Source organism: Engraulis encrasicolus, chromosome 2 (assembly GCF_034702125.1).
Source record: "Engraulis encrasicolus isolate BLACKSEA-1 chromosome 2, IST_EnEncr_1.0, whole genome shotgun sequence".
Lineage (NCBI taxonomy): Eukaryota > Metazoa > Chordata > Actinopteri > Clupeiformes > Engraulidae > Engraulis > Engraulis encrasicolus.
Window position 1 is genome coordinate 52,815,355 of NC_085858.1, and position 14,489 is coordinate 52,829,843.

Consider the following 14,489-nt stretch of genomic DNA (forward strand, 5'->3'; position numbering starts at 1 on the left):
ACACAAAAATGATCTAAACTACAGCATTAAAAAGCCACCCTCAATCTCAAACATCAATGCAACCGTCCCCAATAGTCCTATAGCGGTGATATACTGACAGGTAATGGAATAAACCTGCTAATAGGCAAACACTCCCAAACAGCCTGCGGCCAAATTTAACCTCCTCAGTCAAAGTAAAGCTGGGTGACCTCTGGAGGAGGCTTCTCTATGTTGGCATGAGTTCCAGAATTTAGAGACTGCGGACAGGAGTAAAGCTGCTGAAGTGTCACGAGAGAAACATGATTGACAGTGCTGTGATTAATCACATGGGGAAGCATACGTATAAACAGCACAGACACACAGGTCTAAAAACACCACAAGATATCCAGGAGTTCTACATAATACTCTAATAGAGGCCCATTATGTTAGGATGTTTCACAAACTGCTTAATGTGCACACATCCAGTAATAGCCGATGCCAATTAAGCATGACGAAATGATACTGAAATCCTGCAGTTGTAAGAACTTACTAAGTATAGCTAATGACTGGAAAACTGAGAGAGAGAGAGAAAGAGAGAGAGAGAGAGAGAGAGAGAGAGAGAGTGAAAGAGGGAGAGTTTTTACAAAGCTGAGGGGGGGTCGACAAAAGAGTTTAAGAATAGCCTTGACCCCAGTGCTCTCAGTGGCCTTGGGGTTGGTGGTCATGGGGTTTTAGGGGGTGGGCGGCAAAACTGCAAACCCCCCTCAGTCCCAGCGGACGGTGGCGTGATGACAGCCAAGCAGCACTCCTGACGGAAACTAGCGGTGGAAAAAAAAGGCTGGGGACAGGTGAGGGCTCACGCCAACCCAGACAGCGAGCAAGGGATCGGGAACGGGAATTCCGTGACAGGAATGGGAGAGGTCAGGAGGATTGGGACGGAGAGGGAGAGGACGGTGAAGGAGACAGAGGGTGGGGGTCGGGGGAATCAGCGTGGGATTGGGTTGAGGTAGGGCGGAGGGGAATTACTTTGCTCAGATTTAGGGTCTACTGTAAGTCCTGTTTGACCACCAGAGCCTCAAATGAGACCTTCTGACCGACGTGTCAGCGGGACTATAGATGGATGGGTCTGGATGTCACATGACAGCTACATCGCAGGGTTGCATTTCACTGCTGTGTCAGTTGGGAGATAAAGACAACAGGGTGGATTAGGGCTTTATGCTTCCTGGCCCACTTCCAAAACAAGCCTTTGGTAGTGTGACGGAGCTCATATTTCACCTGTTCACCCCCCTCGGGGATCGAACGTGCGACCTCGTCAACTACAACGGTTCGGCAATGGGAGACACAGTACGATACCGCTGGGCCAAGAGACTAGTCTCTCGGCCCAACGGCACGAGACTGTATGAGGCTATCGGAGGGAGGTTTACCAACGTTCCACGCCAACTCTGTGCTAGTTAGCCTCCGTTACACTCTCCCCCTTAAACCTCACTCCCATCCCGGGTCATACGGCACCACTGTGACGGAGCTCATCTTGCACCTGTTCACCCCCCTCGGGGATCGAACGTGCGAGCTCGTCAACTACAACGGTTCGGCAATGGGAGACACAGTACGATACCGCTGGGCCAAGAGACTAGTCTCTCGGCCCAACGGCACGAGACTGTATGAGGCTATCGGAGGGAGGTTTACCAACGTTCCACGCCAACTCTGTGCTAGTTAGCCTCCGTTACAGTAGTGCAGTGAAATCTTAACCAAAACTAACCCAAGGCTTGAGAAGTGACCAATATACAAAAGCCTGCATACTACAACGGATTTATTCGATTCAATTTAACATCGTTTTAAACATTGTTACATAACAAGTACAGCATTTCAACTAGAATAACCTTTCGTTCTAAGCTTACATGTGTCACATTTCATAACCGTTCTCTAGACGTTTGGCTGCTCTTTTCTGTGTTCCCTGTAGCCAACCGCGATGGCACAGCCAGTTCATCTGTTAACACTCGGACCTGTGGCCAAGAGAAATGACGTTAATCGGCTGTGGAAACACCGCCCGTTATGAGGGCACACAGAGAAGGGACAGCAGGAGAGGTGTGGAATGGGCCACGAACGCGCAAGAGTGAGAAATCAACAGTCACCATGTAACAGTCGTTCCAGGTTTTGTTTTGTTTTTTGGGGCCGAACATAAAATAAAATGTTGCCAACCCACCAGCAGCTTGTGTGGACTGGAGATGTCGTGATGGCCAGCTCTGAAACGCAGATACTATATGGCTCATAATGCAGGACTCACAGATTCGTTTTTGTCAAGATGGATAGAAAATCTGAAAACAAGTCTGATCACTATGCCTCACTGCAGTGTTTCTAAAAGCCAAATAATAACGAGTAACTTCACGTACGTGATATTAAGCTTACATGCGATATGGTTCTATTACATGCAAATATGAGATGCTAGTTTTCCCCTTGTGAAGTTATCTTAAAGCAATATACTCTTTGTCAATCAATGATTGACTACCACTCCTGGTGACTTATCTTTTTAAATTGGCCATGGACATTTTTTAAATAGCCATTACTCATACAGGTACATTAGTGCGTGTAAGTTGAGAGGGTCAGCTAGCGTGTGCTGATTCAAGTGAAAATATTGAGGAAAGAGCTATTGTCAAATAAGCTCTGCAAAACTGAAATAATTATAGGCCTATGAATGCATCATCAAACTGAAACAAAGGTTTCATTTTCGGTTGACTATGAGCCACACAGAAAGCTGCAAAAATCCCTCATACAATCTCAGTGTATATGTGTCAATCTCCATGTAACTGCCACCAACTGCCAATTCCATCTCTTTGCTAGGTGGAATGAGGACACCGTCTTTCCCAGCTTCAAGTCACCGTATAGCTATACCAAAGCCCACCTGATCCACTCAGAGCACTTCACCCCCACTGCTTGGCATCAGAGCCCTCATGGAGCGCATGATTGCACGACACCTTGCAATCATGATGGTGTAACTCTTATTCTTACCCCCCTCTCTTTCTCTCACACACAAACGTACGCGTGCATACACATAGTACGTACACACAAACACACACTTTCTCTCTCTCTATTGCTATCTCTCTCTCTCTCTCTCTCTCTCTCACACACACACACACACACACACACACACACACACACACACACACACACACACACACACACACACACACACACACACACACACACACACACACACACACACACACACACACACACACACACACACACATTATCCTCTCACACATAACCGCAGCAACAGATGAAAACCTGTGAGATGAGGCGAGGATGCTTCCATAATGGATTCTGTTTATATTTCTCATCTGTGCAACACAGCACAGCTACACTCAGTTGCATTGCAGCAAAAAATAAACAACTCCCAGTGAGAGAGAGGGGGGGGGGATAGCTGTAGGACTTGATGGGCTGTGTGCTGCTGTGCTGTGCCATTGCCATGCTGTGTTAATGAGGTCCTTGTCCTGCAGCAAAAAGGGCCGTAGCCTCTTACTGCAGATGGGGTCGCCGGCAGGCCTATTCACTACTTGCTGAAAATACTTAAATACATCATAACAACATTGCTATGACATTACAGAGAGCCTTACGTGACATATTAAGACATACAGTATATTAGGAAAGTGAGTACACTCCTGCAGTTTTGGCAGATTTGTGAGTATATCTTTTCATAGGAAAGCATAAAAAAATGTCACTTTGACACAATGTTTAGTGACCTATTAACAACATATTTAACTGCTTAAATTTCTTGTTCACTTAGAAAAAAACAAAACACAGCCATTAATGTTTGAACATGTAACCACAAAAGTGAGTACACCCCAGATTGAAATCCGGTAGAGAAGGGGCCGTGTTGGCTCAAATCGTCTCGAAATGAAAAGGGATTAAAAGGGAGGTAATTGGTGTGCGTTTCAACCTTTCTTTTCATTGAACTTTTACATTTTGCGTGTGCACCTGGCTTAAATAGATTGGTGTGAGATTTGAATGCAATCCTATGGAGAATATCATGATCTGCTTCAGTAGTCACACTGCATGTTGACATGCATGTTTCTTTTAGGTGTATTTCAGATTGCCAATGTTGACAGCATTCATGCATCCCCAAACCACGTCAGTCCCACTACCATGCTTGGCTATTGAGAGGATTTACTTTTTTGTAAAACTCAGCTTTTTGACTTTATTATTTGATAGGATAGGGAGACGTCAGGAGCTGGTCTGGAGAAAGATGGGGGAGAATCTGGAAATTCCCTTGGGCCGGAATTGAACCCTGGTCGTGGACGTTGGAACCATGGCCAAGGCCAGCATCAAGAAATCTAAAATAGAGTAAAAGGATGAGGCCAGTTGTCTAATTCACTTGTTTTAGTCAATTTTATTGAGAAAGTATGCAGGCTGGCTGTCGTCTACTGGCTATTGCACAAGCCTTTTCGGTCTGTCAATTTCTCTAGCTGTTCAGTCTGTCAATATTTCTGGCATGCCTATTCAGTCCTGAACTAAAACTCGCTTGGTTTTCTAAGGGGGGGAAAAGATAAAAAGATGTTGTCAAGGTCTAGTGCTGCATAAGCAAGGCGCGGGTGAAAAGACAAGAGAGAAGACTGTCCTAGCAACAACTTCACATATGATTAAGGCAAACGTATCTTACAAAGGCTGCAGAAGACTTGAAAACACCAAATATGAAAGCTCTTCCTTTTTTCAAAAGAGGTATTCAGTATTCAGGAACTGGTCTTTCCAAGAGTTTGTGGAATTTGTACAATGTGGCCGAGCTTCTGCATTTAACTGAAATGTGTGGTGTTAGTGGAGCAGTTAGGAGACATCATCAAATGCAACCTTTTCTGTACAGGCAAATATATTCAGCAATTTCTGAAGTAAAAAGATAATGTAATGTTGAATGGAACATGATGATAGTCCATCTAAATGTCATGGTTATCTGCCCTACAGACAGTCAGGTGTTTGCCTGCCCTACAAGACACACACACACACACACACACACACACACACACACACACACACACACACACACACACACACACACACACACACACACACACACACACACACACACACACACACACATTTCTGTCTTATCAAACCACCTCCATATTAACAAATGCAAATTGAATGTAAATGTCTCCATAAGAAAGAAAAGAGTGTGACGGCTTTTAAATATACTACCAAACTCTGGGGCACTGTGACACAATAGTACCTGATACGTGGAGATGGACGTGAACATATGCGCGCCAGTACGCAGCACAAGGTCAACAGCCCATGCGGTGGGCAGACTCATTAGGAGTTTGGCTCTGGTGTCCGTGTTTGTTTGCCAGGGCAAAGTAAGCTCAGGGTGAGAATCTGTTATAAACACGCAGTAATGACAAGTAGCCTGTTTAACTGACGGGGCTTACACCATGTAAGAGTCAGCACTTAAATACCACATACAAATAAATAAAAGACAGAAATACATTGCTTATTATACAGTAAAATACACCTCTAAACACAAATATTGCCAAAGCATTTTTGTTTATAATATAATGTTGTCACTTGGGAAAGTGAGGTCATTTTGAGAAGAAATAATCGAGAATCATAAACATTAATTAAAGAGGTCAGGTTTAGTTGAGAGAGTAAACAAAGCCATTTTCACGCCCCCTGTTCAGTGGGCCACTGTGGCTGGGGCAGGTGGGCACTGCAGCAAACGATCCCAGTCAGTCAGCCAACCAGGCAAGGGCTGTCTTATTAAGACCCACTTCATACAGTATGGGATTCAGCGCTGGGAGGCTTGAAAGATTTGAGGACCCTTTGAAAATTCCCTCTGAAGACCACATCTAACTTTAAGGGACCCTTCTGACAACAAATGCAATTTCTCCACAGCTCTTGCACTGCCCCACATTAAAAGGAGAAGCCCGTGGAGTAATCTGCATATAAACAAAAAAATCGGCCAATGTTTTAAGTTATTATAGCCTATGATTGAAAATTACAGCCATTGGTTTATTACCAAACAGAAGATTCAAAGAAATCAAATATTGGATGACATAATGACGACCCTATGCCAAGTCAAATATTTCAACCATTTACAAAACTAAGAATCACATCCAGGTATTTTATTGCATGACAAAACTGTTATGCAAACCATAGGCACTACAGTATTATGATGATGATGGGTTTTCACATTGCAACAGCGGCACCTGGTGGTAAATACGCCGCGGACAGGTAAATAACAAAGCCAAGATGTCAAATAAGAACAGTAATTTGTATCTGTGAACTCGTCTCGGATAGCCTGCATGCGATAAACAATGGACACATGTTGTTGGGTTTTTTTCATGATCATGGTCCTTAGGCCTATCTCGTAAATAAATTCATGGCACGCGATCGTTTCAAGCGCGAGGATTTTAACAAATTGGGGAGGCAGTAAAGTGAGTTATCATTAGAAGTTAGTCAGCAAGACTAGACATTTAAACGGCAAATATATCACACTGTCCGGATAAAACGGCCACTTACCTCCTCCACGGTTAGCGGCATACAGATTCTATATTCCTTCATCAACATTTCTGCGTTTTCACTCTTCAGGGTACCAAATGCTCTTTGGGGAAATCTGTCTGTGGTTTGCTTCCTCACCAGCAATACTTAAAGGCACGTGAAGACCTTTGCATTAGAACTGGCTGCTAACTGTCCTTCAACTTTTCAGGAGCTGCGTTTGTAAACCTGTTCTCAACCCTCACATAAGCAAACGCGTGAAAACTTAATAAATAAAGATGATAAACTGAGGCAAAGTAGAAACACGTCGCATTTCTTCGTCATACAGATGTGGGTCCCAAAAGGAAAAGTTGTGTCGTCTCCAAGTCCTCAGAGATGCAGGTAAAAAATATCGCGAGCACTCCAGATCGAGTCTTTTCAGGCTTTTAGTTTGGGTGTTAAATGGCCAACGCAATTAAAATGTTCTCTAAGGACATGACTCGTTCGTCCCTTTGCCAAATAAGCCAGCCATATCAGACGCTCCGATGTGGGATGCTCAGTTGCAGCGATGGGAATGTCCTGGAGCAGCCGTGGGCTACCGCATGAGCACTGCGCTCTCTAGTCGATGTCCACATGGGTGAACGAAGGAGTAGGCTATTCCAAGTGACACTTCAAACGCAGTGTTTTATTCATGATAACTGAACATGTCAATCTAGAACTAGTCTATAGGCTGACTCACGTGCCCAAATCTAGGTACTTTCATTCAGAATTCTTTGTTTGGATGTTCTCATGAATTCGCGCGCCGCGTGCAGTCCACTGCTCCTCAAATTGCAACACAATACACAAAGAGTTTTCGTTGCAGCACAACTCTATTCATCTCATATGTCATATTGTAGTATATCACGTATTTAAAGTAGGCGACGCGCGGTGGTTATGCCTTCAATGGTTTTGCGAAAGGGTCGGTTATGCCCACGACCACCTATGGTATGCAGCAGTGTTCTCTGTGCCATCGTCATTGAATGCATGTCATCTATACTTCTATTTCAGTGTCACGCCCATTTAAAAAGGAAACGCACTCATGGTGGTTCAATATTATTTATTTATTTATTTAGGCCTTTTTATTTATGTATTTAATATAGCCAAGATTTGGGGGATCAGTAGGGAAGATCTTCTGCAAAGACCAGTCATTTATAGACTCTGAAAACACAACAGAGAGCTTAGACTGCTTATCTGATTGAATGACTTCTTTATTGATTGAGTGATTGATGGACTAACTGACCTTGCTCAGGTTAGGGCAGATGACAGATAAAATCAGGAGGCGTCTGAGCGAGCGTCTTGGTGAATGTATAAGTGGTGACATTTTCAGTTAATGTTTCAAGTCAACATATCAATCAATTCAGTGTGCAGTAGGAGTGAGCAGTTGTTCCATTAGCTGGAATAGTATTGCTTGGTCAGGATCCATTTTTTGTTGTTGCCATTTACACTTGATTAGACTATGTGGACAAACCAAAATGCTATGCTTTCATTTTCTTGGCTGTACTACAAGTTGACCGTATACTGATAACCTCTGGCCTTCTCTCGATCATTTTTAATCTAAGATACATTTTGATATACAGTATATTCTAATAAATTGAAAAAACAAAGATTTGAATCAGACAGCAAATGCCATTTGTCTCCCAGAAGACATTGTTTGGGATTCAGGAATTTCCCTATTCTGGCAATCTTTTACATTAATCTAAATGTAGTCTCATGACCTTGGTAATTGCATTTGAATAAGTGAAAGTGAAAGCCCATTGGGAAACTCCAACTCCCATTATCATTGTGACACAGCACTCTACAGCACACAAGTGAACATTGCACAAAACGAAATTGCATTTATGCCTCACCCGTGCAAGGGGTCAGCCCTCAATGGCGCCCCAAGGGAGCAGTGCGGTGGGACGGTACCATACTCAGGGTACCTCAGTCATGGAGGAGGATGGGGGAGAGCACTGGTTAATTACTCACCCCACCAACCTGGCGGGTCGGGAGTCGAACCGGCAACCTTTGGTCTACCAGTCTGACGCCCTTACTGCTTACCCATGACTGCCCATAATGAATAACGTATGGTAGAATCTCTACAAACAATAGACTGCCCTTCCATGACCTTGGGGTTGCATGACATACCACTGACCATATAAGCCAGGGGTGTGAACCTTTTTCATTCGAGGGGCCACTTTAAATTCCTCCAAGGGCCGTAAAATTCCTCCGAGGGCCATACTATGATCACAGACCAGGATTTCCCCCTACACTTTGGGCCTATATTGAAGGCAGCCACCTTTAAAACAGACCCCATCTTCTCTAAATACACTCAAAATAACTCAATTGTATTGCAATAGTAATTTCTAAGATTCCTTTACAACATATATCATATTTCATGTAAAGCTGCATAACATTAAAATGATGTCGTGGGCCGGATAAAACGGTGCTCGAGACATACTGTCTCTGACATATGCTGTGGTGGAAGTGGAGATGGTGGGGGTGGAGGTTTGTATGCTTGGCCGGGGTAACTCTTTGAAAAAAATAACACTTCCAGAATGAAAAAAAAGAATGTGCATGTAATAAAGTGCATGAAGTAGCCTATAAATGCTTCATATGCAGGATCACCCAAAATAACACTTGCAATTAGACTACGCTTTAACAGCACCAACAACAACAACAACAAAAGATGTATGAATGTTTCTTTTGGTGGCTTCTTAATAAGTGGTGTGAAGTCATGTTTGCTGAGGGGCTGGAACACAGTTAGGCCTAGTTTACTGTATTTCAAATAGAGTGAGGATATGTAAGGTTTTTTATGATTATTATAGGCCTATGCTTTAATACCATGGGGTATCACCATCCAAAAAGGGTTGGGAATGTCTGCTATTCTCCTATATGAGGCAGCCTTTACATGACTGATTTCTAAAGCCTACAATTATAGGCTACAGAAAAAAATGAGTTATAAAGGAAGCTGACCTCATACTTTTGAGTCTCTGTCTATGCTGAATCCCTAGTGCAACATCTCTGAAAGCAAACCATTATAGGCTACCCCCCTTGGACTACTAGTTGAAGAATGCAGAATTTCTTGCATAGGCTACTGTCCAGGTGTATATCACTTTACAACTGCATTTTCCTGTCTGTGATTGATTCCCAATCCCAACATACTGATGTTGACCATAGGCTTGAGTAGTTTTTCCAGGAAGCAGGGAGGAAAATATTTGACCATAATGCCATGCGAAAGGCTGACAAGTGGATCCAAGATGGCGTAGAAAGTATAGCTAGGTAAGTGCAGACTTCCTATGAAGATCTTATTCCTGGGTCTAAATAAGATCTTGATCAAAGGTCCAAACTGTGCTCAAAGTCAGTATACATAAGGAAGCGTCGTGGCGATGCACTAAAGATAAAGTTTTCCGACGCGTAATTTACGACATGAATCGAATCAATATAAGGCCTGAACCGCAACCCTTGCAGCCTTCTTGCTAACGTTACTTAGCGTTGGGTAGAACTAGCACACTGGCTAGCTTTCCCTAGCTACCCGAATAGACAGCAAGCTAATAGGGTCCGTCACCAAAGCGGAACGCATCGTCACAGCTGTTTTTGTATTTCCCAGTGTTCAAGCAAATTTCTTGAGGATAAATTTACGATGCAATCCTTGTAGTTGATGTCGTGCAATACGCTATTTGATGTGTCAAGTAACGTTATGGGGGCGTGAGTAGCTCAAGGCCAAGGGGGGTAGCTAGCTAGGTAGCAAGCTAGCATAGGTTAGCTAGGTATTTAGCTAGTTGGGGACTAGCCACAGCGCAGAAAATAGACAGCAATTGCAAAGACGGACAGTTAGGCTTCCATTGGCTATTGGGAACTACTTCGATGTTTAAAGACCTGTATCAAAATATTTAGCTGTTGTCACATTTGGGGTATTTTGTTTTTGTATGTTGTTTGAAAATTGATCGAGGCAGTGTGTCACGTAACCAATGAACAGCAGAATGTGGTTGTTTTCCTCTCTTGATGGACATGCAACATACACTCAGACGGGACATCTATAATTAACTGACCTGGAATCCAAATATAGACTGTTTATATTTTTCTAAGTCACTATGTTGCCTTTTTTGGTCTGATCCAAGTTAATTAGATCTTAATGCTAACGTTAAGTTGGAGAGTAACGTTTGCCAACGTTATCGACATTCTAGTACTGATTTGCCAACTTGAAGTGCGACCTAGAATCTAAACCTGTGGTTGTCCCGTTCGGTATCATGAATGTTCAAGGTTAAAAATACGACTGATGAAGCTTGGACAATGTAATTTTAACAATAGCCGTCCCTTGTTTTTATCAGCCTTGTCGTAGTGTAGTAAGGAAAGAGGCACTGGTGCCACGCACGTCTTCGCCGTGCGAGAGAAGACGAGTACTCTGCGCGCTACTATATCTGCGTTCAACTTGCCCCGTTGTTTGGAGCTGCCTTGTTGAATACAATCATTGTTGAAACGATGTGTCCGTGTTATGCCTGTGCTAGCCAAACATCCAGAAATCATGACGTTGCAGAGACAGTTACTGATAGCAAAGAACTCAAGGCCTCGCAATGACTAAAAACGAGAAGTGGTTTTCTTAGCGCTCATCTCATGTGTTGGCGTGGCTAGTTTCCACACACTGTGTAGAGCACTCACCCTCCCAAAAGAATATTGGCCTAAATTTCACTAAGCCACCAAACCCTCTGCAACCCCCATGATTTTGTGTGCTTAGCACGAAATCAGAGTCCTTCTTCTCCCCATATTCTGTTGTCTTGGCCCATGAACGGACCCTCTCGCCAGAAATGCCTCCTTCTGTCACCATGTGTTGATTCCGATTCATATGAGGTATGAATTCACGGCCTGAACTTAGTTGTCTATGCACTGGGTTTTCATCCTGAAATCTTGGGAAGTTTTGGGTTTTGGTCTGGTGGTCTTGTTCTAATTCTCTCCTCTTTCCCCCCCCTCCCTCCTTCGTTCCACCCCGTCCGTCCGTGCCCTGCTCCCTCGCCACGCAGGAACTCTGTCCCAGAGACATGGAGGACGGGAGACCACAGAGGTCATGTGAAGAAGCCATTGGATCACTGGTGAGACACGAATATGAGGAGGCGGTGACCCAGAGCACCGAGGCGCTGCTGGCGCTGGGGCCGGGGCCCCTTGGTCCTCACGGGGCGGCTCTGCGCTTGAGGGCTCTGCTCTACAGGATCGCCGCGCTACTACAATTGGTAAGAAAGAGAGCCCTACCTGCACCCCCATGTCCAGTTCCCCATACCCAGGAGCTGCTTTATGTTTGTTTTGTGAAAGGTGTCTGATAAGTGTAATATAATGTAGAATGCTGCTAAGTTTGATATTGACCCCCCCACATCCACTATGTTTTGTCTTTTGTCCACCACCTGTACAATGTTTTGGCTATGAATGTTATGAATGTTTCAATATGAGTGCTTAATGGATGTAATATATTGTAGTAAGCTGCTATTTTTTGACAATTCAGCAGCTAGGGCGCACTTGCTGCTGGCAAGAGACCCCCACCACTGTATGAATATCCAGTTTTCCATCCCCTGTTTTTGCTTTTATATTTGTCTTATGAAAGGTACTTTCGTTTCGATAAGTGTCTGAGAAGTGTAATATATTGTAGTAAACTGCTGAGATTGACAAGTTGATACCCCCATCACCACTGCTGCGAATGTCCAGTTTTCCATCTTCAGTTCATGCTATTGTTGTCTTATGAAAGGTGCTTTTGAGTTTCAGTGCAATTTAATTTAGTAAGCTGCTATGTTTGACGAGAAGTGGACAGCTAGTTGGACTTCTTGGTTCTCAGAAACATGGGACATATACTCTGCCAGGAATGCTTAACAGTCTTGCAGCTGGTACAAAATTTCCCCTGCATCCCTTTGAGTTTTCCACTAGAGCTTGTCCTAGCTGTAACAAACTGCGCAAACTTGCGCATTGAAGTTCCATCAGTTTTCAGAAGCATTTTAGATACCAGTAATTTGATAAGAAGAAGGAATCCAGCGCCTGAGGCCTCTGTTCTGCTTTGCTCCCACAGCTGGCTAGCCGCCCCCCCCCCCCTCCATTTTGATGTTAAACCCACCCCCTCATACTACCCATCAGGTCAAGGGTCGCGCCTTGGTTTGGGTAGAGATGCAGTGTGAGAGCTGGCTTAGTTTCCTGTCCATCAGTTGTTCTGTAACAAGTTACTTAGTCTCCAAGACGGCACTACAACTTGTTGGCCATTTAACTCTGATTGGTATTAATAACCAAAGAAGCCTGAGGGTTTAGAAGGAGATGGATTGTCTTGAATCACCAAGACGTCTATTGGCTTTAGGCTACATCCTGGCACATAAGAATATTTTGGCCTGGAAAGATGAGAACTTCTATAGGTCAATGTCTTGCTGTGTGTTGCACACCAAGGCCTAGCAGGTTTTATAGATACTCTTGTTCTCAAGCTCTGCTCTTGGATATGCTGGCTGGCTTCACCTCATAACATTTGTAAGGTGATGATATTGACATTTTTGGGGGAGCCATAGTATGTCTAAAGGGGCGCACTTGGCTTGTTCCACATTTTTTTTGGCTGAAGTGTTTGCTTTTGTCCAGTGAGTGAGTGAGCTCCTCCTGTCTCTTGTTCAACTTCCTCATTTAGCACTTTGTCATGAACAGTTGTGGCGTGTCCAGAATCATTAGAGTAAAAGTGAGAGATGTTGCCAAAATGGAGAAACTGCCCCTGGCTCTATTTGATGACTAAGTTTGAGAGCTTGAGTCAGCTGGAGGATTTGGGTTTTTTTTTTTTTTACTTCCCTGATGTGGTCAGTGTTGTTCCGAAGAATCGCAAAATTCTTGCGTCTTGGCTTAGTGACTGCTGGATTGCGCGCCTCATTCTGGGCAGAGAATTGATGGTTGATATTGCCAACAAAGATGTTTTGGAGGTGTTTGAGTTCATTTCTATCTGCACATTCAGTTAGGTTGTTTCCCTGGCCTGTGTGCATGTTTTGGCCTGTGTGCGTGTTGTTGGTAACATTTGTTTTTTTTTTTCCCATAAGACACTCTTGAGTGTGAAGAAGCTTTATTTATCCCAAAGGGAAGCAAGCCCAGATAAACTCTTAAAAATACCAGAGAGGGATCTGAAATAGTTTGCACTCTAATAGCCCCATACCAAATCTCCACTTGTTGGAGTTACTTTTAAGCTTAAATTCCGTAGGCAAGCTGAAAGGCAAAGAGGCATGCTTCTCCGTTGTTGGGTTTTGTGTAGAACTAAGTAATTGGTCTGATGGCCGAAGATGAAAGCTTTATGAGAAGGTGCACGGCCTCTCTTATCGCAGGTTGAAACACGGCCACATCTGATTATCTCTTGCTCTTCCCAACAATACTCAATTAGCTGTTGGTAAAGGCTGCAAGCAAGGACACCAACTTGGCTAGTTACAACCCAGAGCTGTTCAAGGCACATCTCATAAACTCATATTTGAGGGAAAATTATTATTTATTTTTTAGTTTTGCTGAACCCTTGAACCCAGCATAGTAACTGTTGGTTCACAGCATTCTTGGGCAACGAGTGCTAATCAGACTGCACTGCTTGCTCGCTTTAAAGGAGCAGCCTAGGCAAACTACCAGATCTTTATCTGTGATGCACACATCTTGACATCAGTTAGTTGTTTTATACAGGATGGGCTGCTTGCTGAATTATGTAAGCTTTTCAACAGAGAAACCTTGGAGTATTGTACGTATATGTGGATGAAATGTGTGTGTAGGTGTGTGTTGGTTCTGACAGATTTCTTTGTTTAGAAGTGCATTCAAAGTAAAAATTGAAACTTTTGGTGTGCTTTGAAGATAGCATTATTTTTTGTTAGATGTCTTTGAAAATATGTCGTCTAAAATATGGTCTGAATAAATAATAAAAATATTTAATAATGAGGATGGGCAAAGATTGAAATTGGGTCATTTGGAACAGCAGTGTGGACGTAGCCTTAGGGTGTGTCGTATAAATTAGGGCCTGAAAAACGCCACCCAGTTCCTGACCCCTTTTAAATATTTGCACCGTTTTGAAATACTGTGTGGTTTAGGGAGTG

General features: G+C 43.5%; 2 protein-coding genes across 4 annotated transcripts in view; one reads left to right on the plus strand and one right to left on the minus strand.

Moving 5' to 3' along the window:
- pitpnc1a (phosphatidylinositol transfer protein cytoplasmic 1a) overlaps positions 1-7,231 on the minus strand; it is a 52,288-nt gene extending 45,057 nt beyond the window's left edge. The window contains exon 1 of the mRNA XM_063191367.1: positions 6,460-7,231. Within this exon, the coding sequence (XP_063047437.1) occupies positions 6,460-6,507 (48 nt within the window). The 5' untranslated portion in view covers positions 6,508-7,231. The remainder of the gene's footprint in view (positions 1-6,459) is intronic.
- Positions 7,232-9,658: 2,427 nt separating this feature from the next.
- helz (helicase with zinc finger) overlaps positions 9,659-14,489 on the plus strand; it is a 70,568-nt gene continuing 65,737 nt past the window's right edge. Inside the window, exons 1-2 of one of the 3 annotated variants that reach the window (XM_063191391.1) lie at positions 9,659-9,711; positions 11,448-11,654. In XM_063191391.1, coding sequence (XP_063047461.1) covers positions 11,466-11,654 — 189 coding nt within the window. In that variant the 5' untranslated portion in view covers positions 9,659-9,711; positions 11,448-11,465. The other 2 variants (XM_063191375.1, XM_063191382.1) reach the window with 2 other exon arrangements.